General features: G+C 45.6%; 1 protein-coding gene across 6 annotated transcripts in view; it reads left to right on the top strand.

Annotated features, from left to right (window-relative positions):
- The window catches only part of NAP1L4 (nucleosome assembly protein 1 like 4), a 72,541-nt gene that overhangs the window by 8,478 nt on the left and 37,904 nt on the right, over positions 1-26,159 (top strand). For 3 of the 6 annotated variants that reach the window (XM_077287114.1, XM_077287117.1, XM_077287115.1), the window contains exons 4-14: positions 3,913-4,054; positions 13,984-14,076; positions 14,347-14,466; positions 16,051-16,122; positions 16,291-16,430; positions 18,038-18,183; positions 18,606-18,625; positions 18,824-18,943; positions 19,223-19,252; positions 19,776-19,832; positions 23,480-23,523. In XM_077287114.1, coding sequence (XP_077143229.1) covers positions 3,913-4,054; positions 13,984-14,076; positions 14,347-14,466; positions 16,051-16,122; positions 16,291-16,430; positions 18,038-18,183; positions 18,606-18,625; positions 18,824-18,943; positions 19,223-19,252; positions 19,776-19,832; positions 23,480-23,485 — 946 coding nt within the window. In that variant the 3' untranslated portion in view covers positions 23,486-23,523. The remainder of the gene's footprint in view (positions 1-3,912; positions 4,055-13,983; positions 14,077-14,346; positions 14,467-16,050; positions 16,123-16,290; positions 16,431-18,037; positions 18,184-18,605; positions 18,626-18,823; positions 18,944-19,222; positions 19,253-19,775; positions 19,833-23,479; positions 23,524-26,159) is intronic. The other 3 variants (XM_077287113.1, XM_077287111.1, XM_077287112.1) reach the window with 1 other exon arrangement.

The raw sequence follows: 26,159 nt of genomic DNA, 5'->3' as shown, positions 1-26,159 counted from the left end.
TTACCGACCCCCGAGTTGCGATCGCCGGTAATTAACCGTTTACCGGAGGTCGCAACAAAAAAAAACAAAACGCGATTTGCCATTTAATTTCTCTGTCCTCCGATGTGATCGCACATCGGAGGACAGAGAAATAGTGTCCCCGATGGCCCCCAATACTCACCTATCTCCCCCGGTGCTCCTCGTGGCTCCCGATGGGCGCCGCCATCTTTTTTCTGGGAAAAAATGGCGGGCGCATGCGCAGTGCGCTCGGCACCCGGAAGATCTTTGGGGTCTCGGCTGCCGGGGGTAGCCGAGACCCCAAAGAACATGATGGGGGTCGGTTCTTACCGACCCCTGTTTTGCGATCGCCGGTAATTAACTGTTTACCGGCGACCGCAAAAAAAAAAAAAAAGCGATCTGTAATTCTCTGTCCTCTGATGTGATCGCACATCAGAGGACAGAGAAATAGGGGGATTCGGGGACCCTATCATACTCACCCGGTGTCCCCGGGTCCTCCTGCGTCTCCTCTTGCCGGCCGGCTTCTTCCTCTGCAAAGAAAATGGCGGGCGCATGCGCAGTGCGCCCGCCATCTGCTGCCATCTGCCGGCCGGCAGGAGAGACTAGTTGGGGCTAAAATTAGGGTTAGGGCTAGGGTTATAGGGTTAGGGTTATAGGGCTAGGGTTAGGGTTATAGGGCTAGGGTTAGGCTACTTTCACACTAGCGTTTTTTGGCTTCCGTCGCAATGCGTCGTTGGAGAAAAAACGCATCCTGCAAAAGTGCTTGCAGGATGCGTTTTTTTTTTTTCTCCATTGACTTGCATTAGCGACGGATTGCCACACGTCGCATCCGTCGTGCGACGGATGCGTCGTGCTTTGGTGGACCGTCGGCACAAAAAAACGCTACATGTAACTTTTTTTTGTGCAACGTGTCCGCCATTTCCGACCGCGCATGCGCGGCCGGAACTCCGCCTCCGCCTCCCCGCACCTCACAATGGGACAGCGGATGCGTTGAAAAAACAGCATCCTCTGCACCCGTTGTGCGGCGCTTACAACGCTAGCGTCGGTACGTCGGCCCGTCACACTGCGATGGGCCGAGTACGACGCTAGTGTGAAAGTAGCCTTAGGCTTCTTTCACACTTGCGTCGGTACGGGGCGGTCGCAATGCGTCAGCCCGACGTACCGACGCACGTTGTGAAAATTGTGCACAACGTGGGCAGTGGATGCAGTTTTTCAACGCATCCGCTGCCCAGTCTGTCTTGGGGAGGAGGGGGCAGAGTTACGGCCACGCATGCGCGGAAATGGCGGACGCGACGTACAAAAAAAAGGTTACATTGAACTTTTTTTGTGACGACGGTCCGCCAAAACACAACGGATCCAGTGCACGATAGATGCAACGTGTGGCCATCCATCGGTAATACAAGTCTATGGGCAAAAAAGGCATCCTGTTGGCACATTTGCAGGATCCGTTTTTTGTCCAAAACGACGGATTGTGACGGATGCCACACGACGCAAGTGTGAAAGTAGCCTTAGGGCTAGGGTTGGGGCTAAAATTAGGGTTAGGGTTGGGGATAAAGTTAGGGATAGAGTTGGGATTAGGGTTAGGGTTTGGATTAGGGTTGGGGTTTGGATTAGGGTTGGTATTAGGGTTACAGTTGGGATTAGGGTTACGTTTGGGATTAGGGTTAAGGTTAGGGTTGGGATTAGGGTTAGGGGTGTATTGGGATTAGGGTTAGGTTTGAGGTTAGGGTTGAGATTAGGGTTAGGGGTGTGTTGGAGTTAGAATTGGGGGGTTTCCACTGTTTAGGTACATCAGGGGGTCTCCAAACGACAGACAATTTTGCGCTAAAAAAAGTCAAATGGTGCTCCCTCCCTTCTGAGCTCTGCCGTGCGCCCAAACAGTGGTTTACCCCCACATATGGGGCATCAGCGTACTCGGGATAAATTGGACAACAACTTTTGGGTTCCAATTTTTGCTGTTACCCTTGTGAAAATAAAAACTTGGGGGCTAAAAATCTTTTTTGTGGGGAAAAAAAATATTTTTTTATTTTCACTACTCTGCATTATAAACTTCTGTGAAGCACTTGAGCATTCAAAGTTCTCACCACATATCTAGATAAGTTCCTTAGGTGGTCTAGTTCCCAAAATGTGGTCACTTGTGGGGGGTTTCTACTGTTTAGGCACATCAGGGGCTCTGCAAACGCAACATAATGCCAGCAGACAATTCTATCAAAGTCTGCATTCCAAAACGGCGCTCCTTCCGAGCTCAGCCATGCGCCCAAACAGTGGTTTACCCCCACATATGGGGTACCAGCATACTCAGGACAAATTGGACAACAACTTTTGGGGTCCAATTTCTCTTGTTACCCTTGTGAAAATAAAAACTTGGGGGCTAAAAAATCTTTTTTGTTAAAAAAAAAAATATATTTTTTATTTTCACGACTCTGCATTATAAACTTCTGTGATGCACTTGGGCATTCAAAGTTCTCACTACACATCTAGATAAGTTCCATGGGGGGGTCTAGTTTCCAAAATGGGGTCACTTTTGGGGGGTTTCTACTGTTTAGGCACATCAGGGGCTCTCCAAACGTGACATAGCGTCCGATCTCAATTCCAGCCAATTCTACATTGAAAAAGTAAAACGACACTCCTTCTCTTCCAAGCTCTGCGGTGCGCCCAAACAGTGGTTTACCTCCACATATGGGGTATCGGCGTACTCAGGAGAAAATGCACAACAAAATTTGTGGTTAAATTTCTGTTTTTACAATTGTGAAAATTAAAAAAAATGGTTCTGAAGTAAAATGTTTGCAAAAAAAAAGTTAAATGTTCATTTTTTTTTTTTTTTTTCTTCCACATTGTTTCAGTTCCTGTGAAGTACGTAAAGGGTTAATAAACTTCTTGAATGTGGTTTTGAGCAGCTTGAGGGGTGCAGTTTTTAGAATGGTTTCACATTTGGTTATTTTCTATCATATAGACCCCTCAAAATGACTTCAAAGGTGATGTGGTCCCTAAAAAAAAACATGTTGTTAAAATGAGAAATTGCTGGTCAACTTTTAACCCTTATAACTCCCTAACAAAAAAAAATTTTGTTTCCAAAAATGTGCTGATGTAAAGTAGACATGTGGGAAATGTTATTTATTAACTATTTTTCGTGACATATCTCTGATTTAAGGGCATAAAAATACAAAGTTTGAAAATTGCAAAATTTTAAAAATTTTCGCCATATTTCCGTGTTTTTCATAAATAATCGCAAGTAATATCGAAGAAATGTTACCACTAACTTGAAGTACAATATGTCACGAAAAAAACAATCTCAGAATCAGCGGGATCCGATAAAGCGTTCCAGAGTTATAACCTCATAAAGTGACAGTGGTCAGAATTGTAAAAATTGGCTCGGTCATTAAGTACCAAATTGGCTCTGTCACTAAGGGGTTAATGATCCCTGAAGGAGCCAAGTATGTATATAGCATTGTTTGGCTGGTCATCAGCCGTTGCAGAATTACAACTCCCAGCATAACCTGACTAGACTGAAAGCCAGAGTGACGACTTCTATATATATATATATATTTCTGGCAAACAAGGGTAGATTTGCCTAGGGAAAACTTATTGTAAATATAAAGGCAAATTTCCTGCTTGAACAAGCGCCGATTGACTAGATGAATCAATTAATACGTGTTTAAAGGCCATTTTATACATAATCATGCCAACAGAATTTGTGCAGGTTTGCTGTTTACAGGGCCAAGATAGCTGAGTGGGTGCTCCTATGGCAGCTACTTTGTTTGTCACACAACTCTCCCCCAAAAAATCAGATCCTGCTGAGACTTAAGATTTTCAAAACCTTTCCCATAAGGGCTCCCGGGAGTATTTGTGGGGGGAAATGGGGTGATTGCAAGATAGTCAAATATAACTGACTGTGTTTTCTCTTCTCCCCAACAGTTTGCCCAAACCAGTGAAGAGAAGAATCAATGCGCTAAAGCAACTTCAGGAGAAATGTTCACACATAGAAGCAAAATTCTATGAAGAGGTGCATGAGCTGGAAAGAAAGTACGCAGCCCTGTACCGTCCCCTGTTTGAGAAGGTATGTAGCACACATGCTGTCATATACTGTATGGCCGTCGGCTTCATATGTACTTGTAAAATACAGTATCTAGATGTTAAATGATTTCCAGAGCAAACCAACGTGCATTATTGGGCCACCATGGCTAATTTAGGTTTTGTTTTTTAAAGTTTTCTGGTTAGTCATGTTGCTGCTTTCTCCTACGCCTCATTGGAGGACACAGGACCATGGGTGTTATGCTGCTGCCAGTAGGAGGACACTAAGTAAACACAAAGAATAGCTCCTCCCCTGCAGTATACACCCTCCTGCTGGCTCTCAGTGAACCAGTTCTTGCTTAGTGTCTGTAGGAGGCACTTGGGTCTGTTTCAGACCCCACCGTTTTTATTTTTATTTTTTATTTTTTGTTCTATTTTTTTCCTTTAACCCCTTCATGACCTTGGGATTTTTCGTTTTTCCGTGTTCGTTTTTCACTCCCCTCCTTCCCAGAGCCATAACTTTTTTTTATTTTTCCGTCAATTTGGCCATGTGAGGGCTTATTTTTTGCGGGACGAGTTGTACTTTTGAACGACATCATTGGTTTTACCATGTCGTGTACTAGAAAACAGGAAAAAAATTCCAAGTGCGGTGAAATTGCAAAAAAATTGCAATCCCACACTTGTTTTTTGCTAGGTTCACTAAATGCTAAAACTGACCTGCCATTATGATTCTCCAGGTCACTACGAGTTCATAGACACCTAACATATCTAGGTTATTTTTTTGGTGAAAAAAAATTCCAAACTTTGCTAAAAAAAAAAAAAAAATTGCGCCATTTTCCGATACTCGTAGCGTCTCTATTTTTCATGATCTGGGGTCGGTTGAGGGCTTATTTTTTGCGTGCCCAGCTGGCGTTTTTAATGATTCTAATTCGGTGCAGATACGTTCTTTTGATCGCCCGTTATTGCATTTTAATGCAATGTCGCGGCGACCAAAAAAATGTAATTCTGGCGTTTCGATTTTTTTTTTCTTGTTACTCCGTTTAGCGATCAGGTTAATGCTTTTTTTTTTTTTTTATTGATCAGGCGATTCTGAACGCAGCGATACCAAATATGTGTAGGTTTGATTTTTTTGGGATTTATTTTGATTGGGGCGAAAGGGGGGTGATTTAAACTTTTATATATATATATATTTTTCGCTGCAGGTACCTCTTGTAAGGTATCATTACCCCGGGGTCACAATACTGCATTATGCACAGCTTGTGAACCGGCGACGGCTCAGGAACCACCTGTTGCTGATACTGAACCCACTGAGCCTAGTCCCCCTGAGTGGGCTACCTCCCTTATCCGGTCTATGGCATTCCTGGCAAAAGCGTTAGGCCGGAGACACACTGGTGCGAGATACGGCCGAGTCTCGCTGGTTAAAAGCAAGCTGTGGCACCTGTACTCCGGAGCGGAGCGTGCAGCTGCATAGCAATACATGGAGCCGCACGCTCCGCTTCGGAGTGCCGGTGCCACAGCTTGCTTTTAACCAGCGAGACTCGGCCGTATCTCGCACCAGTGTGTCTCCGGCCTTAGACTCGTTCCGAGACCCTTCCTCTAACCAGGGCACTAATACAGACGACGCTTCCGATGCTCAGAACCCCTCGTACTCCAGGGGTCGTACCTTGCCAAGGAGTTTTCATTCTTCCAGGAAAAGGACTCATGCCATATCCCCAGACCATCAACGGTTTTCGCGTTCTGAGAGCTCCATTTCTTGCTCCCCTTCCATTGGGGCTAGTAGAGAAGCTGTTTCAGAGGACGATTCTGATACGTCCCTAGATCAGGAATTTCATCACGATCAGGAGACTCTCGACTCTCTAATTGAGTCAGTGAATAAGACTGAGGAGGAACCCTTATCTAAATGGCTCATGCCATGTCCTTTAAGAGGACCAAACGAGCTCACAGAGTGTTCGCCACTCATCCCGAGTTTAAGCAAATTGTGGAATCTCACAGGATCGTCTAGATAAGCGATTCACAGGGCAGAAGCCCATGGAGTCCAAATATCCCTTTGCCCAGGATCTAAGAAAAGATTGGTCACAATCTCCCCCAGTAGATCCTCCGGTATCGCGCCTGGCTACCAAATCTGTTTTATCCTCCTCAGAGGGCGCCTCTATCAAAAATCCAACCGATCGTCAGATCGACAATATGGCGCGTTCAGCCTTTGAAGCCTCAGCGGCCGCACTCTGTCCATCTTTTGCCGCTACGTGAGTGGCTAAGGCTATGACCCACTGGGCTGAGGTCTTGTCTTCAGCAGTACTGGATACCAATCTCTCCCCCCCCCCCCCCCCCCCCCCCCCCTCAGAGATAGCTGACCTCACTACTCAGATAGCCAGAGCTGGAGATTTTGTAGTGACACTGTCCCTGTATGCCGCTAACTGCGCCTCTCAAGCAGCAGCAAATGCCATCACCATCCTGAAGTCCTTATGGCTCAGGGACTGGCGTGCGGATTCTACTTCCAAAAAGTCATTGACTTCTCTCCCATATCAAAGCGGTCGCTTTTTTGGCGAAAAGCTCGACCAGTTAATTTCTGACGTCACTGGAGGGAAGACTAAATTTCTTCCACAACAGAGACCCTCTCGGCCCTTTCAAAATCTGCAACCACAGGTTCATTCCCGACTTTTTTTCTTTTTTTCTTTTTTTTTTTTTTCCTCGTTACAACTCAAACTGGTCCTCTACTTCCACATCTCCCGGTTCTGGCCGGGCACAACGTGGAGACAGAGGTTCACAGGCCTCTTTCAAGCCTTCCCCTTAATGGAGAGGCAGGCCAAGGCAGCCAGGATCCAGAGGCGCCAGAACGGGCAGACCTTCCACACAATGACTCCCTGCGGTATCCGGGGGACACCCTCAAAGTAGGCAGCCGCCTGCTTTCCTTCAGTGCCGAGTGGGTCCGCGATCTAGTGTCCTCCGGATACAAGATAGATCTCTTATCTCATCCTCCAAACCGTTTTTTCCTGTCTTCTCCTCCCAGGGCAAAAGCATCAGAATTCTTCAAAGCTATAAGCTCTTTGAGAAAAGATGGAGTTATTATTCCAGTCCCTCAAAGCGAAAGGTTTCAAGGTTTTTATTCAAACCTCTTCATTGTTCCAAAGGACGGTACAGTACGGCCCATACTGGACCTAAAACTGCTGAACAGGTTCGTCAGGGTACGACGGTTCCGGATGGAATCGCTTCGTTCTGTCATCGCCTCCATGGAAAAATGCGAGTTCCTGGCATCTATAGACATCCAGGACGCATACCTCCACACTCCTATTTTTTTACATCCTCACCAAAGGTTTCTTCGCTTCGCAGTTCAGGAAGATCACTTCCAATTCGTTGCTCTGCCCTTCGGCCTCGCCACCGCTCCCAGGGTATTCACCAAAGTCATGGCGGCTGCCGTGGCCATACTCCACACCCGAGGAGTGGTGGCGCTCCCGTATTTAGACGATATCCTCATCAAAGGCCCCTCTTTCCGCCCTCCTGCAAGGAAGCCGTGGCCATCACAATAGATACTTTCTCACCTGGGTTGGAAGATAGACTTCAAAAAATCTTCCCCAGTACCGGCTCAGCGAATTTCCTTTCTAGGAATGATACTCTACTCGTCCCGGGGGTTGGTTCTTCTTCCCCCGGAAAAGATCTCAGTCTCTGCGCTTCAGTATGAGAGTCCCCGGCAGGATGGTAGCAGCTATGGAGGCTGTTCCATTTGCCCAACTACACCTCCGTCCTCTACAGCATGCCCTCCTGGCTGCTTGTTGTTACAGGAACCCGTTCTCCCTAGACCGTCGGTTCCTCCTTCCCCAACGAGTCAGACAGTCTCTCAGGTGGTGGACATTGAAATCCTCCCTGAATCAAGGGAAGTCTTTTTTTCCAGTACACTGGCTGGTTGTGACGACAGACGCCAGCCTTCTAGGCTGGGGGGCGGTGTTCCTTCATCACACTGCTCAGGGCCGCTCGTTCCCCCCCCCCCCCAGGAGTCACGCCTTCCAATCAACATCTTGGAAATCCGGGCGATCAGGCTGGCACTTCTCCTCCAGTTCCATCCCTTCCTAGCAGGTCGCCCAATCAGAATTCAGTCCGACAACGCCACTGCAGTGGCATACATCAACCGCCAAGGGGGAACCCGCAGCAAGGCGGCCATGACAGAGGTAGGCCACATCCTCCGATGGGCCGAGGAAAACCGCTCAATGATCTCTGCGGTTCACATCCCGGGAGTGGACAATTGGGAGGCAGACTTCCTCAGTCGGCAATGCCTCGACTCCGGGGAGTGGTCTCTCCATCCGGAGATCTTCCACCAGATCTGCTGTCGTTGGGGAACCCCGGACGTGGATCTGATGGCCTCACGGCTGAATTCCAAGGTTCCCGACTTCATGGCTCGATCCCACGATCCAGCAGCCATCGGGGCAGACGCTCTTGTACTCCCATGGCATCATTTTCGGCTTCCGTACATATTTCTCCCGCTTCCTCTCCTACCGAGAGTCCTCAAGAAAATCAGAGCGGAGAGGGTACCGGTAATCCTGATTGCGCCAGATTGCCCGCGCCGGGCGTGGTACGCGGAACTAGTTCAACTAGTTGCCGACGTTCCCTGGCGATTACCGAATCGTGCAGATCTGCTATCTCAAGGCCCCTTTTACCACCAGAACTCAGAGGCCCTGTGTTTGACGGCATGGCCGTTGATTCCTGGGTCCTAACCCAGGCAGGGTTCTCTCCAGAAGTCATAGCTACCATGATCAACGCTAGAAAGCCTACGTCTATGCGTATCTATCATCGCACTTGGAAGACTTTCTTTTCATGGTTTGGCGACCGAGGACGTTCTCCTCTACATTTTTCCATCCCTTCCATTCTTGAGTTCTTACAAACGGGATTGAACTTGGGTCTAGCCCTTAGTTCTCTCAAGGGTCAGATCTCAGCCCTGTCTGTTCTCTTCCAACGCAGGATTGCCAACAGATTACAGGTCAAGACCTTTATTCAGGGAGTCTCCCATCTGGCGCCCCCCTATAGGATGCCGTTGGAACCATGGGATCTTAATCTGGTCCTCGGAGTTTTGCAACAGGCTCCTTTCGAACCTCTACAGGAGGGTTCCCTGTCTCTCCTTTCATGGAAAGTTGCTTTTCTAGTTGCGGTCACCTCTATCAGATTAGTCTCCGAGCTGGCGGCTCTGTCCTCTCAAGTTCCGTTCCTGAATTTTCATCAAGATAAGGTGGTTTTGAGGACATCCCCGTCTTTTCTACCGAAGTTGTATCCTCTTTTCATCTCAATGAGGAGATTGTCTTACCCTCACTCTGTCCGGCACCAGTCCATCGCATCGAGAAGGCCCTTCACACACTGGATTTACTGAGAGCTCTTAGGAGATACATCTCGCGGACAGCGTCTTGCCGCAAGTCAGATGCCCTATTCGTGCTCCCGGAAGGACCGAGGAAACTGTTTCCCGCTTCCAAGGCAACAATAGCCAAATGGATCTTTCGGCTATTCAGGAGTCCTACCGAGTCAGAGGTCTTCCTGTCCCAGCAGGGATTAAGGCTCACTCCACTCGGTCAGTGGGTGCGTCTTGGGCCATCCGGCACCAAGCTTCGGCAGCACAAGTTTGTAAGGCTGCGACTTGGTCCATCCTGCATACCTTTACAAAACATTACCATATTCACTCTCAGGCCTCGGCAGATGTGACCGTCGGCAGACGAATTTTGCAGGCGGCTGTGCCGCATCTGTAACTTGTGGGTGCAAGTAGCAATTGCAGTTAATTGTTTCCCACCCAGGGACTGCTTTAGGACGTCCCATGGTCCTGTGTCCCCCAGTGAGGCGCAGGAGAAAAGGAGATTTTCTCCGAGCCAATCATTGGGGGACACAGCACCCACCCTGTTAGCCTGTTGGCTTTGGTTTTTGTTGAGTTAACTTGGTTTTTGACATAGTTCATCCTTGTTAAATATTAAGCTTCTGCTTTGTTACCGAACTGGTAAACTGAGAGCCAGCAGGAGGGTGTATACTGCAAGGGAGGAGCTATTCTTTCTGGGTTTACTTAGTGTCCTCCTAGTGGCAGCAGCATAACACCCATGGTCCTGTGTCCCCCAATGATTGGCTCAGAGAAAAGGATTTTACGGTGAGTACACAAAAATCTCCCTTCATCTTCTCAAGCGCCTTTAGGAAATTTCAGGGTAATGTGTGAAAACGTTTGAGGCGTGTCAAACGTTTTTGACTAGGGTCGTCTAGGTCTTAATTCCCAAAATCAAAATATGGTTTATAATGCGCACACTTTTGTACCAATATAATGTAGTTTTGAATCTGTCTGTATTGCACATATCGCAACTAGTGATTAGCGAGTATACTCATTGCTCGGGTGGTCTCCGAGTACTTGTTAGTGCTCGGAGATTTAGTTTTCATCTCCGCAGCTGCATGATTTACGGCTGCTAGACAGGCTGAATACATGTGAGGATTCCCAGGCAACCCCCACATGTACTCAGGCTGGATAGCAGCTGTAAATCATGCAGCTGAGTCAACAAACTAAATCTCCAAGCAGTCATAAATACTCGGAGACCACCCGAGCGTGCTCAGGAAAACCCAAGCAACGAGAACACTTGCTCATCACTAATCACAACACCACCACCTTTAAAGGATGCTCCTCCAGGTTCTTATTTACCCTTCATTTGTCACTGGGACCCTCCTGTAGTTCCAGTGCTCCCAATCAATCATGCTCGGTGTAGTCTCTGTTGCCTTCTTGCCACCATATCTCTGCTCTGGGACTAAGCTGCTCTCATTAGGGATGGTGTGATGGAAAGTAGCATATCTTCCTACAGGGCAGAGCTCATACCAGGAAGCAATGGCATACTGGTTACAGATGACCCATGTGGCTTATATAGGGAGACTAGGCAGGGGTGCCCACTATCTGCGCTGCTTTTTGTGTTGGCAGTGGAACCCCTAGCACAAACATTTAGGAATTCGGTTTCAGTTAGGGGGTTCCGGTATGGTATGATAGAGGAGAAAATAGCCCTATATGCAGATGACATGCTCCTATTTTTAGAAAATTCTGGAGAGGCCTTGGAGGGTGCGATGAATATTCTCAGGACATTTGGTGATATATCAGGTCTTGAAATCAATTGGGAGAAGTCAAATATCTTTATAGTGGATAAAGGGGGTGATGACATCCCGATATCAGGGGAAGGTAGTAAGCTGACAATGGTTTCACAGTTGAAATATTTAGGTGTTCAAGTGTCTTTTCCTCTTTCGAGCTACGTCGATCTGAATCTGTCCCCATTGTTGGACAGGTTTAGGAAGAAAATAGGGGCGTGGTGCAAACTATACCTTTCAGGGGTGGGAAGGATAAGCTTAATTAAAATGATTCTTATGCCCCAATTATTGTATGTATTGCATAATTCCCCTGTTTGGTTGCCCCGAAAGCGGTTTCAAACCATTAACTCCTATATTTCGAGACCTTGTTTGGGGGAAGGAACAGCCAAGAATTAGGCTGGAATTGCTTCAGAGGCCTAAAGATGGGGGGACTGGGGGGGACTGGCCCTTCCGAATCCCTGGATCTATAAATTTATTTATTTATTATTTTTTTTTTTTTGCAGCAAAGGGTCCGCAGGTGAGAAGTTGGAGAGGTGAATGGACTGGGTTCGGTTTAGTGGATTTTGGTTTGGTTGGTGGGAAGGGACCCATTGGTTCAGGGATTGGAGGCGGGGGGATTCAGGAAGTTTGGAAGGGCTCTTCCTACCTTGACATTGATTCAAAAGGTATGGGAGACAATTAAAAAGACAAGGGGAGTGGGACTTTTAACAAATCTCTCCCCAATATGGCACAATGAAATATTACCTGAATGTATTAAAATGGGGAAATTCAAAAATTGGAAAGCATTGGGTATTCAAAATATGGCTCAGATTCAGGACGCACAAGGACTGTTATCCTTTGAGGCACTGCAGGAGAGGTACGGGTTGCAGGAGACCTGTAGGTTTCAATATGGACAGTTGAGACATGCCTATCTTGCGCAGAGCAAAATGATGGATAGATGGATATGGGAATTAATAGAGACATTCTGGTGGACTATCCAAATATTAGAAAATAGCCAACAGCACAACTGATATAGGGATGCCCTTCCTAGTTCGGACCCAAATGGAAAAGTACATACCGCAGCAAAGTGAAGGACCGCATCCAATTCAGGTGAAGTATAAAAAGTGCTTTGTTGTGCCAAATGCAACGTTTCAACCATATAGGTCTTTTTCAAGCATGCTTGAAAAAAACCTATATGGTTGAAATGTTGCATTTGGCACAATAAAGGACTTTTTATACTTCACCTGGATTGGATTCTGTCCTTCACTTTGCTGCGATTCTGCTGGACTATGTCTGTGCGACGGGAGGAACGAAAGGGGTAGTCTTGGATATTTATAGGGATTTGTTATATACCTTTCTTAATATATTCCATATTAAAGCAATATGCAAATTGCCTCTTCTGAGAAAAAGAGGACTTTACTCTATAGCGCCACCTATTGGAAGTAGCGATCCTACAAGTCACAATCAACCCTTTAACGAGTCGTGCAATATGACTTAGGATAAAAGCCAAATCAGTATCTCAATTCGCAGACACGGTGTTTCGGGCTATCGGCCCTCGTCAGTGCGAAGCATGAGAACTGATTTGGCTAGGTGAGAGGCTCTGGAGAGAAATGGGAGGAAGAGCTAGGAAGGATAGAGGAGGCTATCATTTAGTATATTCCCCAATTATCATTAAGTGAGCCGGGTAGACTTTCGCAATTATATGTACTTCACAGAGTATATAGAACTCCAGATAGGCTATATAAGGCATGACTGAGACAGACTTCCGAGTGTCCTAGGTGTCAATCCGAGGGGGGCAGGGATTCTACACATGTTATGGCAATGTGCAAGATTGAATTCATATTGGTTGGAGGTGGGAGAAGCAATTTGTACAGCCATACGATTTCCCATCGCAAGCGATCCTGTGATATTTATTTTGGGATATGTGGAAGAGATCCGAGTTCCAAATCATCATAAAGTGGACATAGCTAGACTACAATCGCAAGCTAATTATGTTGCGCGAAAGCTAATTGCCAGGCACTGGTTGAGTGAGGTATCGCCGACTCTGCAGGAATTTTATAGACCGTCTGATATTGTTATTAATATGGAAAAGGGTATTTAGGGGGGGGGGGGGGAGGGAACTGGGGACTGTTTCAAAAACTTTTTTGTAAACATGTTTGTTCTCCTTTTTGACACAATTGTCTGTCAACTTGACTACTGTTAATAAAAAATTATCTGATTTAAAAAAAAAAAAACAGATGACCCATGTAATACATAAAGGGGCTCATCATCAATGTATTGCAGGATGGTGCTGTATATAATTGACTGAGGAGCGATGTGCTGCAGGATGAGGCTGTGTATAATGGGGACTGAATAGTATGATCTATTGTCAGATGGGGCTGTATATTGAGGGGCTGAGACTAGTGATTTACTGCAGCATGTGGCTGAGGAGAGTAATGTACTCCAGGATGGGGGCTGAGATGGGGCTCTGTATACAGGCGATGAGGTGCAATGTACTGCAGGATAGGATGGTACACACTTGTCTGACCAGATTGATGGGCTGTATATAGAGAGGCTGACGGGAGTAGAGCTGTTGCCTGCTTCTGTGAGCTGTGATATGAAACTTCCAGTGTTGCTCTGTTGATGCCAATGGCAGAAGATAACTCTGCCATGTGCATCAACTTAGCGCCATTTTCAGTTTCACATCTTTGACCTGTCAGCAGCAGGCAACAAACAATCGGCTCTGCACTGACGAAACATTTACAAGCTCCATTGTGGCGAGGAGCAGGAGAAACCAGCTAATCATTATATACAGCTATGGCCGAAAGTGGTGGCTTGAAATAATTCCAGCAAACCAAGTATTTCTCCCAGAAAATTATTGCAATTACTTATGTTTTGTTATACATGCTGTATACTTTGAGGCTGATCTTGTTAATTTATTTCCAGAGGAGACTCGTTGTTTCAGGAGCAGAAGAGCCAACAGATGCAGAATCTGAATGGCACAGCGGCGGTGAGGACGATGACAAAGACAAACTATCAGTAAGTAACAAAGATTGGATTAGTCATCTCCTCCTTTAGTGTCACCCCGGAGCACTGTCCTGGGACCCCCTACTCTTCTGCATCTATACTGTTGGCCGGAGATGGCACACGGCATCCCACCGCCTTCAGCACTTTTATTGCACTTACTTGGCATCAGTAACTTTTTTTTTTTTTTTTTGTACTGTTGGGGTTCAGTACAAAAACAATGTTTTTGCACATACAGCACCATGGAATTAAGGGCACTTATAAAATCTCTATTTGTAATCTTAGGAAGATGTAAAGAAGAAAATGACAATATCAGACGCACCAAATACAGAAGACCCTAAAGGGATCCCAGACTTCTGGCTCACAATATTTAGGAATGTAGACATGATTAATATATCTTTGCACGTAAGTAGTGCCCAGTTTATAGAAGTATGAACCGTAATGAAATTATACATGGCTTTCTATTGGGTAAGATGCAAGGTGTCCATAAAGTGCAGGAGCAGCAACACTAGGGGGCGCTATAAGATCAACATTACAGAATGGTAATCATTGCTGTCAGTGGTCGAAGTTTATGGACTACAGATGTCAATTGCTGATGATTATTTTCTTTCTCTCCCTTCATTGCTTTTTATTACTAAGACTAGATGGTAGCCCGAACGCATCGGTATTCTAGAATATGTATGTAGTTTATTTATGAAGATTTTAGAATAATACATTGAATACACAGGATTCGGCCAACCGTGACCAATTAGTGAAGCGTGGTTCAAATCCCGCGCCAATTCGCAGCCGGACTGCGCCTGTCGCTGATTGTTCGCGGCCGGCCATGTAGTATATAACAGCCCACGGAGTGTGTAGCACAACCCGCATCATATCCCTGTTTAAAAAAAAAAAAAAAAAAAAAAAAAGAATTAAAATAAAAAATAGTTATATACTCCCCTTCCATTGGCCCAGGATCCAGGTGAAGCGGTTACCGATGCTCCTCGCGCGCTCCAGTCCCAAGAGTGCATTGCGGTCTCTCGAGACCGCTACGTCATCATCTCGCGAGACCGCAATGCATGGAGCGGTCACCGGAGCGTTGCGAGGAGCGGGAAAGGCCTGTTCTAGATCCGAGGGGCCGACGAACGGTGAGTATATAACTATTTTTTTATTTATTTTTTATTATTTTTAACATTAGATCTTTTAACTATTGATGCCGCATAGGCAGCATCAATAGTAAAAAGTTGGTCATAAAGGGTTAATAGCAGCGGTAACGGCGTGCATTACACCGTGGCATAACGCGGTCCGTTACCGCTGCCATTAACCCTCTGTGTGAGCGCTGACTGGAGGGGATTATGGAGCGGGCACTGACTGCGGGGAGTAAGGCTATAAACATGAGGATGAATGACCTCGGGGAGATCAAAACATCCAACACTGCGGAGACACCACGTGTTTCTCAACGCAGTGATCCAGAACACTGCCCCCATCCCTTATGGGAAATATGCAAATGCATGTAGAAAAGCCGCAGAGACACCATCACATGTTTCTCAACGCAAGCAATGAATAGCCAGGTCTTTCACAGGGAAGGAACAACCACGGGAAGGGCAGCATCCAATAAAGGAAAACCACCTATGCCAAAACATGGTATCCATCCACAGACAGCTGTTTCGGGGTATTTGCCCCTCATCAGTGTGGAGTAGGAAACCTCCGGGAGATCAAAACATGCGGGGAGTAAGGAGCGGCCATTTTGCCGCCGAACTGTGCCCGTCGCTGATTGGTCGTTGCCGTTTTGCCACGACAAATCAGCGACTTGGATTTCCATGACAGACAGAGGCCGCGACCAATGAATATCCGTGACAGACAGACGGAAGTGACCCTTAGACAATTATATACTGTAGTAGATTATGACATATGGCCTAGAATATTTGAGGATTGGTGGTGAAGTCCTTTTAACAATTTAGCTTCTGTTCATAGTGATTTTTGTTTTTTTGTTTTTTTCCCCACTTCTTGCAGGAATACGATGAGCCAATATTAAAGCACTTGCAGGATGTAAAAGTGAAGTTCTCTGAGCCAGGGCAGCCGATGGTGAGTAATTTGGGATTTTCCGCAGTTGATGTCTAGTATTTAGGACATTAATAATGGCTGCGGTCAGGTAATGTCGGCACTGTTTTTAGATGGTGTCCAGATCTACTGTATGGTTAAAGCTCAGATCACTACAAGACTCGTTACTATGTAACCCTTTTTATTTTCCAGTCCTTCACATTAGAGTTCCACTTTGAACCAAATGAGTATTTTGCTAACCATGTACTGACAAAAACCTACAAGATGAAGTCTGAACCGGACTCTACCGATCCCTTTTCATTTGAAGGCCCTGAAATTGTCGATTGTGATGGGTAAGATTTGTGTCCTCTGATATGTTCTAGATTTATTCTGTCTACCGCCTGCGATTACACAGCCTGAACGTCCTGCTTTCACCTCTCCAACATGGGTGAAGGATCAGGATTCAAGACGCGCTGTAAATCCTGGCAGCATTTATGACTTAAATAATTAGTAAAAACTTTGCTCAGCGTCTCCACTTTCTCCTACGCTACTCTCTGATATTGTCATAAGACACCTGATGGTTCAGTTTTAACCCCTTCCCGACATCTGACGTAATAGTACGTCAGATGTCGGGTCCCCTGCTTTGATGTGCGCTCCGGTGGTGAGCGCACATCAAAGTCGCGACATGTCAGCTGTTTTTTACAGCTGACATGTGCGCGCAATAGCGGCGGGTGAAATCGCGATCACCCGCCGCTATTAACTAGTTAAATGCCGCTGTCAAACGCAGACAGCGGCATTTAACTACCGCATCCGGCCGTGCGGCCGGATATGAGCGCATCGCCGACCCCCGTCACATGATCGGGGGTCGGCGATGCTTGTACATTGTAACCATAGAGGTCCTGGAGACCTCTATGGTTACTGATCGCCGGTGGCTGTGAGCGCCACCCTGTGGTCGGCGCTCACAGCACACCGGCATTTCTGCTGTGTAGCAGCGATCTTATGATCGCTGCTGCATAGCAGAGCCGATCGCGTTGTGCCTGCTTCTAGCCTCCCATGGAGGCTATAGAAGCATGGCAAAAGTAAAAAAAAATGTGAAAAAAATAAAAAAAAATAAAAGTTTAAATCACCCCCCTTTTGCCCCAATCAAAATAAATCAATAAAAAAAAAACCCAACCTACACATATTTGGTATCGCCGCGTTCAGAATCGCCCGATCTATCAATAAAAAAAAAAAGCATTAACCTGATCGCTAAACGGCGTAATGAGAAAAAAATAGAAACGCCAGATTTACGTTTTTTTGGTCGCCACGACATTGCATTAAAATGCAATAACGGGCGATCAAAAGAACGTATCTGCACCAAAATGCTATCATTAAAAATGCCAGCTTGGCACGCAAAAAAATAAGCCCTCACCTGACCCCAGATCACGAAAAATGGAGACGCTACGAGTATCGGAAAATGGCGCAATTTTGTTTTGTTTTGTTTTTTGCAAAGTTTGGAATTTTTTTTCACCACTTAGGTGAAAAATAACCTAGTCATGTTAGGTGTCTATGAACTCGTACTGACCTGGAGAATCATAATGGCAGGTCAGTTTTAGCATTTAGTGAACCTAGCAAAATAGGCAAGCAAAAAAACAAGTGTGGGATTGCACTTTTTTTGCAATTTCACTGCACTTGGAATTTTTTTCCCGTTTTCTAGTACACGACATGCTAAAACCAATGATGTCGTTCAAAAGTACAACTCGTCCCGCAAAAAATAAGCCCTCACATGGCCAAATTGACGGAAAAATAAAAAAGTTATGGCTCTGGGAAGGAGGGGAGCGAAAAACGAAAACGGAAAAACGGAAAAAGCTCCGTGGGTGAAGGGGTTAAAGTGAATGGTTGTAAGCTGAAACCTCTCACAACTGGAATTATATCCCTGTGGATGAGAACTATTTCACATAATTATTTCTTCTGATAACAGATGTACTATCGACTGGAAAAAAGGCAAGAATGTTACAGTTAAAACAATAAAAAAGAAGCAGAAGCACAAGGGACGTGGCACCGTACGGACTATAACAAAGCAAGTTCCCAATGAGTCTTTCTTCAACTTCTTCACTCCAATCAAAGGTGAATCAACAAGCTTCCATTATCTATAATCCTCTTGTCTTCTAAACTTCCACCATTAAGTATGACACTACTGTTCCTGCCTAAAAATTATATTTCATTAGTGCAGATTTTGTGCTGATCAAATGATAGACCTCCGGTCTTCCCAAAAAAAAAAAAAAAAAAATGGGTTTCTGACCTCCCCCCCCCCCCCCCCCCCCCTTGCAGTGGTTGTACTGTACATACTTCCCACTGCTCCATTTAACTCTCTACATCACTGTTTTAGTGCTTTTTGGATTGGCAGCCTGAGCAGTGCCTAATATTAATATGTAATTGTAGTTCTTTCTTCCCTGTCATCTATGACCCCCTGCATTGCCTTTATGGTATTATGTTTGGCCATAATTGATATACATGTGTTGATTTATTCTTTTTCCTCTGTTTTTCAGGACCTGTAGAAGGAGAATTGGTAAGTGAAATGTGAATGTTGTGTGATACAGGTGTTTTTTTTTTTTTTTTTTTGTTTAATTGGTCTCTTAAAGAATATATAGTAAACATTTTGTGTGTAAAATACTTGTCATAGAGGTTCAACCTCTAAGTATTTGTGTTGTGGGAAATGTCAATGTGAACGTGTCTCTTACCCACAATGTCATCCCTTTCTTTACAGGACGAAGAGATGGAGAATTCTTTAGCTGCTGACTTTGAGCTCGGACACTTTTTCCGGGAAAGAATAGTTCCTCGAGCTGTTCTGTATTTCACTGGAGAAGCCATTGAGGATGAGGACAGTGTATGTTTTATTGCACCAAATGTTTACGATCATGAAGCATTTGGTAAAGGGCTTGTCTCATCAGAAATGACGTTTTGCAATAATGCATCCAACCTTACATCTCTTACCGTGGGCTTCGAGCCTTTAGATACTATTTGCTCTTCACTATTGACAACCACAAAATAAATGAACTAAACAAACATGCCTAGTAAAGTTTCTGTGACTAAAATGTTCTGTAATGTCTCCATAGAATCATCTTTGAAAATAACGCTTTGATTTTATTTTTTTCTTCTTTTGTAGTTTGAGGAAGCGGAGGAAGTAGAAGAGGAGGTGAGTTCACAACACTATTTATTATATTTTAAAGGACAAACCTTGTTCACGGGGCCCCCTATAAGATTGTCCAAACCGATTGCTGCTGACTCACAGGCGGCTTTGTTTTGTGTGTATCAGTGAGAACAAATGTGTACTGACCTTCATGCTGTACCTGGAGCATAACAACTGCGTTTATTAGGTATTAATCGGCACCCATTGCAATCGATGAACGTCCAATAGACGGGCAGATATTAACAAATTGCCATCCCGTCATATTGATTTAGGGAACATTCACTCGCCTGGGGCATTTTCTGACATGAGGTGCAACCTTTATTCTTCCAACGGACACCAATAAGACTATATGGGACCTTTTAAGTGGACATTACTTAACCCTTTATTGTAACATCCTGTTATTGAAATATTTGTCTCCATTATCTCCTTGGGGTGTAACCTTACTAGTGATAGTGGTAAGCGGTCACTTTTATATTTTCTTTTTGGATGTTGAGTTAGACATTTTTTTTTAATTTTTTTTACATTTTAGGAAATGGAAGGGGAAGAAGAATGTGAGGAAGATGATGAAGAGCCAAATGCTGACAAAGTACGTTCTGCCAAATAGAATATAATTCTTCATTCTGAACTTGTCAGGCTTTTTTGTTTTATGAAGGGAATGATAAGATGGGCTGTGACAGTTCGCCCCCTATTATTACCAGTAGATAAAAAAAAAAACCTTTGTAAGTAGAGATCCTATAATTGGCAAGGAACAGAACTGATGAGGGGTAAAAATGAATGAGCAGCTCTGCGTGCAGAATAAACTTTGATCCCTTCTAGAAGTCATGTCTCGGTAGCCGTATTTGCCAAATACCCCTCATATGTACAGACTGCACGGCACCTTCGAGCTGCTTGTAGTCACCCATCTAGGATGTAGACTGCTTGTGGCACCCATCTAGGATGGTCTTCAGCAATTGCATCCATCATTAATGTTGCAAATTCTTTCTGCAAATAGTCCTTTTCTAATCCAGCTAATCTGCTCTGGCACGTTCTGTGTACTGCATGAGCTGCCTACCTGTGAGCTGTTCACTCCGTTGTCCTTAAGGGGGCGCTGTCTGAAGTCCTGAATGTCTAAATATTGTTGTGGTCGGTAGAGCGGAACTAAACCAAAAGAAGAAAATGTATACATTTATATAGTAAGGAGATCACTCCACTCAGCTCTTGATGATGGGACCATTTATATATGCTATAAGTATAGATATTTGTGGTGCAGGTGACTTGAATGCATCTGATCAATTACCAGAACCTGCTGCATTATTAATCCACCTGAGTAATAGCGGCCATAAGATACGCTATCAATTCATACATGGCAACTTTCCAAATATATTACATTTACTTATCCTGTGCTGGAGTATGATACATGATAATGTACGTACACTGACTGCTCCAGCAGAATGAGGGCATCTCTGGGGTATAATACAGGATGTAACTCCGGATCAGTAATGTATGTACACAGTGACTGCACCAGCAGAATAGTGAGTGCAGCTCTGGAGTATAATACAAAATATGTACCGTATATACTCGAGTATAAGCCTGGAATTTTTTTTTATTTTTTTTTTTTTTTTGGGGGGGGGGCGCTCAAAGTGCCCCTCTCGGCTTATACTTGAGTCATTGTACCAGGGGTTCGGCGAGGGAGGGGGAGCGGCAGGAGCCGGCGGCTGTCACAACATACTCGCCCTACCTTGTGCGCCTCTGCACGTCTCTGGCTCCTGCTGCTCTTCCTGTGTTCAGTGGTCACATGGTACCCTTATTAAAGTAAAGAATATGGACGCGTCTCCACTCCCAGAGGCGTGGAGTGCATATTCATTACTTTAATTAGCGGTACCATCTGACCGCTGAACACAGGAAGAGCTGCAGGCGCCAGAGACCATCGGAGAAGCGGAGACCACGCCAGGAGGGTGAGTATGACGGGGGAGGGTGAGCCTTGCGATGTTCACCTGTCCCCTTTCCATCGCCGGGCTGTGTCTTCAGGGTCCTCTGTGCCCTCTGTCCTGAACGTCACAGCCAATGACGTGGTTAGTGCGCGCCCTCTGCCTGAACAGTCACAGCCAGAGGACACGGCAGACACAGCGGCGCGTGGCAGTGGAACAGGGACAAGTGGCCTGAGCCAGCGGCAACACCGGCACCTGTCCCTTAGCGACGACAGTTGAGTGTCAGTTTTTTTTTTTCTTTTAATCGCAACAGCGTTATAATATTTATTATTAATAATTATAATAATAATAACATTATTATTTATGTAGCACCATTAATTTCATGGTGCTGTACATGGGGAAAAGGGGTTGCATACAGGGTTATAGATATCGTTAACAGTAAACAAATTTACAGTGACAGACTGGTACTGAGGGGAGAGGACCCTGTCCTTGCGGACTTACATTCTTCAGGATGATGGGGAAGAGACAGGAGGTTTGTGTGCTGCAGCACTGGTGGCCGGTGACGTGGCGGCAGCTCGGGTGGTCTGTGACGTGGCGGCAGCTCGGTCGGTGAGGCGGCAGAATGGTTATTGTAGGCTTTCCTGAAGAGATGGGTTTTCAGGTTCCGTCTGAAGAAACCGAGGGTGGTGGATAATCGGACGTGTTGAGATGTGGAATTCCAGAGGATGGGGGATATTCGGGAGAAATCTTGGAGGCGGTTGTGTGAGGAACGAATAAGTGTGGAGGAGAGTAGGAGGTCTTGGGAGGATCGAAGATTACGTGAGGGAAGATATCGGGAGATTAGTTCAGAGATGCAGGGAGGGGACAGGTTGTGGATGGCTTTGTAGATCAGTGTTAGTAGTTTGCACTGGATTCCTTGGGGAATTGGGAGCCAGTGGAGGGATTTGCAGAGGGGTGAAGCAGGGGAGTAGCGAGGAGAGAGGTGGATTAGCTGAGCAGCAGAGTTGGGGACAGACTGGAGTGGTGCAAGGGAGTTAGCGGGGAGGCCATAGAGGAGGGTGTTGCAGTAATCGAGGCGGGAGATGATGAGGGCATGCACAAGAGTTTTAGTAGATTGTGGGCTGAGGAAGGGACGGATTCTGGCAATATTTTTGAGTTGGAGGTGACGAGTTTGGACGTGCGGTTTGAAGGACAGGGCAGAATTGAGTTACCCCGAGGCAGCGGATTTCAGGTGCGGGAGAGAGCGTGATGCCGTTTACTATAATAGATAGATCAGGTAGGGGAGATAACGCGAGATGGGGGAAAGATGATGAGTTTGGTTTTGTCTACATTGAGTTTTAGGAAGCGAGAGTTGAAGGAGGATATGTCTGACAGAAACTCCGGGATTCTGGACAGCAGAGAGGCGACATCTGGGCCAGAGAGGTAGATCTGAGTGTCGTCCGCATATAGGTGGTACTGGAAGCCATGGGACTTTGAGTTGTCCTAGGCCAAGGGTATAGATGGAAAAAAGTAGAGGCCCTAGCACAGAGCCTTGAGGGACTCCAACGGAGAGGGGGCGGGGTGAGGAGGTAGTGTGGGAGTGGGAAACGCTAAACGTGCGGTCGGAAAGGCATGAGCCAATCCAGGACAGGGCAAGGCCTTTAATGCCGAGGGAAGAAAGAATCTGTGGAGGTGGTCGACTGTGTCGAAAGCAGAGGACAGGTCGATAAGGAGGAGGATGGAGAACGGTCTGTTAGCTTTGGCTGTGAGTAAGTCATTAGTAATTTTGGTCAGAGCAGGTTATATGGGGCTTATTATTCTATGGAGCATCTTATGGGGCTCCTGATTCAATATGGATATTCAAAAACATTTAACCTTCTGATGTCTCAATCAATTTAACTTTTATTGGTATCTATTTTTATTTTTGAAATTTACCAGTAGCTGCTGCATTTCCCACCCTAGGCTTATACTCAAGTCAATAAGTTTTCCTAGTTTTCTGTGGCAAAATTAGGGGTCTCGGGTTGGCTTATACTCGAGTATACACTGTAATTTATTTGGAAAGTTGTCTGTTATATTTCCTGCTCAGTGGTAATCCTATACTGTGCCGACTATCCATCAGATGATGCATGTATTATGGAGCAGAGATAATCAGAAGACTATTTAATACATTAAATCTAGTCTATAGATAGTATTGATAACGCAGCATATTTTTGGCTGAATTAAGGAAACTTCATGGTATATTTTCTCTTTGGTGTAGCTCCGCCTGTGACTAATTACGTCTGATCAGATTTTTATTTTTCCATTCCATACTGGCTTTGATTGATCTTTTCCATTTTTTTCTGTTTAGGTGTAATATTTTTTTTTCTTGTTTTGTCATTCATGCAATCCTAGGTAAGGTGGCTCGCCATTCCTGTCATCCTTCCCCACCTCCGATTTTTCTTTCTTTTCTCTATTATTGGTCACGTTCACTAATCCCCATTGTACTGGGGTCTAGTTGGACAAGCTTCCTTTTATCAGTTTGTTTTTTCCATGTCTGCTGCTTTAAGTGTTGCTTTTATTCTATTTCCTTGTCCTTTTACAATATCTGTGCTTGTTGTCAGTGAATGGGAACATTTTTGGTTACATCTAGAGGTGAAAAACGTGTGGTCTTGGAATTACAATTTTCTGGTTTATGAACTGGCATGGAGACTGGGGCAGAGGCAAAAACTGGCAATAACAGGCAATGGTTGTAGGGTGCGATAATCAAGGGGGGAAAATTAGAATTAGAACTTACTGGTAATTCTCTTTCTAGGAACCTTCCACGACAGCAGTATCGGAGGATGTCTCCCCGCCCTAATAGGGGACAGGAAACAGAAAGAGGTTAAATACCCCTCCCCTTCCTGCAACCACCAGTGTTTTTTTCTGGACACCATAGCATGTATAGTTACCACTTAAGTGCAGGAAACATCTAATACATAAATCAGATAGGGAGGGAAATTAGTGCTGTCGTGGAAGGTTCCTAGAAAGTCTTAGTTACTCACCGGTTAACGGTGTTTTTCGGAGTCCATGACAGCACTACGGAGAGAGAGGGGATCCGCCCTTCAGGAACAGGAAACCTACAGATACATAAGGGCGGCACCTCTCCCACGCATCAGTTGGTTTACAGAGCACAAGAGGACCACCAAGGTTAATAGCATACATAATAAACAATGATACAAATAACTAACTATTCACTACCCGTGAATTATATAAATAAAGGAAGAGGTGTACACCCAGAACTTAAGAAGACGGGAGGGTATGTACAGGTGCTGTCATGGACTCCGAAAAACACCGTTAACCGGTGAGTAACTAAGACTTTATCGGTCGTCCATGACAGCACTACGGAGAGAATTACAGAGAGTAACTAACTAGGGAGGGACTACAGCTTGCAGCACCCTTACACCAAACGAAAGGTCAGAAGAGGCACCCAAGTTCAATCTATAATGGTTATAGATTGTGTGTGGAGAAGACCAAGTAGCAGCCTTACAAATTTGGTCGATCGACACCTCCAATCTTTCCGCCCACGAAGCCGCCATAGCTCTAGTGGAATGCGCTTTCAGACCTTCAGGCGCCGGCTTGCCCTTTGAGATGTATGCCAGCGAGATAGCCTCCCTGATCCATCTAGCTAAAGTAGATTTTGATGCCCTGTGACCCTTCCTACTACCCTGATAGGACACGAATAGGGCGTTATCTATCTTCCAGGGATCAGTTACTGCCAGATATTCCAGGATACATCTTTTTACATCTAAAGTGTGTAGCTTCCTTTCCTTATCGTTAGTAGGATTGGGGAGGAAGGATGGAAGAACTATTTCCTGTGTTCTGTGGAACCTGGACACTACTTTAGAAAGATATGCTGGATCAGGGGATAGTATCACTCTATCATCCCTAAGCTGCATGTAAGGGGGAACCCTGGATAATGCTTGATGTCGCCTATCCTACGCGCCGATGTTAGGGCCACCAGGAAGGCTACTTTAAGTGATACATTTTTAATAGAGGCTGATGCAATTGGCTCAAATGGGGCCTCTGTCATGGCTGAGAGGACTAGGTTCAGGTCCCATGGCATGACCCTATTCTTCACCATTGGCCTGGACCGTTTTGTCGCTCTGATGAATCTGCTGACCCAGTGATTCTCAGCAATGTTGCAGCCAAAGAGGGCCCCTAAGGCTGATACCTGCACTTTAAGTGTATTTGGGGATAACCCCATATCTAACCCTTTCTGTAAGAATTCTAAAATCTGGTCTATTGGTATTGACTGACCAGCTATTACCCCCGAGTTTTGAAGGAACCTCTTCCAGATCCTAACATAAATCTTTGTGGTGATTATTTTTCTGCTCTTCAGTAGAGTGTTAATGAGGCCCGGAGAGAACCCCCTATCCTTTAACAGCGCCCGCTCAAAATCCACGCCGTCAGATGAAGGCCAACCGCCCGAGGATGGTAGACTGGGCCCTGGGACAGGAGATCCGGGATGTCTGGCAAGACCCATGGGTCGGATATCGACATAGCCCTCAGGCATGGAAACCACGTCCTTCTGGGCCAGAAGGGGGCAATTATTATCACTGTGGCTTTGTCCTTCCTGATTTTCCTCACCACCAGAGGAAGTAGAGACAGGGGAGGAAAGGCGTAGGCTAGCCTGAAGTTCCAGTCTATGAGGAGGGCGTCTACTGACAGAGGATTTTCTCTGGGGTTGAGAGAGCAGAATTGTGCCACTTTCCTGTTTTCTTTTGTGGCAAACAGGTCTATTTCTGGTTGACCCCATCTTTCCACGATGAGGTTGAAGATGGAGTCGTTCAGGGACCACTCCCCCTGCCTCAATGTGTTGCGGCTTAAGAAATCCGCTGTAGTGTTTTCTGCCCCTCTTATGTGAAGAGCCGTCAATGAGAGAAGATGTTGCTCTGCTAGATGGAATAGACGATCTGCTACGCACATTAGGGATTTGGAACGAGTCCCGCCTTGGTGATTTATGTATGCCACGGCGACCCGATTGTCCGAGAATACCCGCACGTGGTGGC

This window comes from Ranitomeya variabilis, chromosome 2 (assembly GCF_051348905.1).
Source record: "Ranitomeya variabilis isolate aRanVar5 chromosome 2, aRanVar5.hap1, whole genome shotgun sequence".
In the NCBI taxonomy this organism is placed as follows: domain Eukaryota; kingdom Metazoa; phylum Chordata; class Amphibia; order Anura; family Dendrobatidae; genus Ranitomeya; species Ranitomeya variabilis.
Note: the sequence above shows the minus strand (reverse complement) of the source record. Positions and strands in the feature narration are given on the sequence as shown.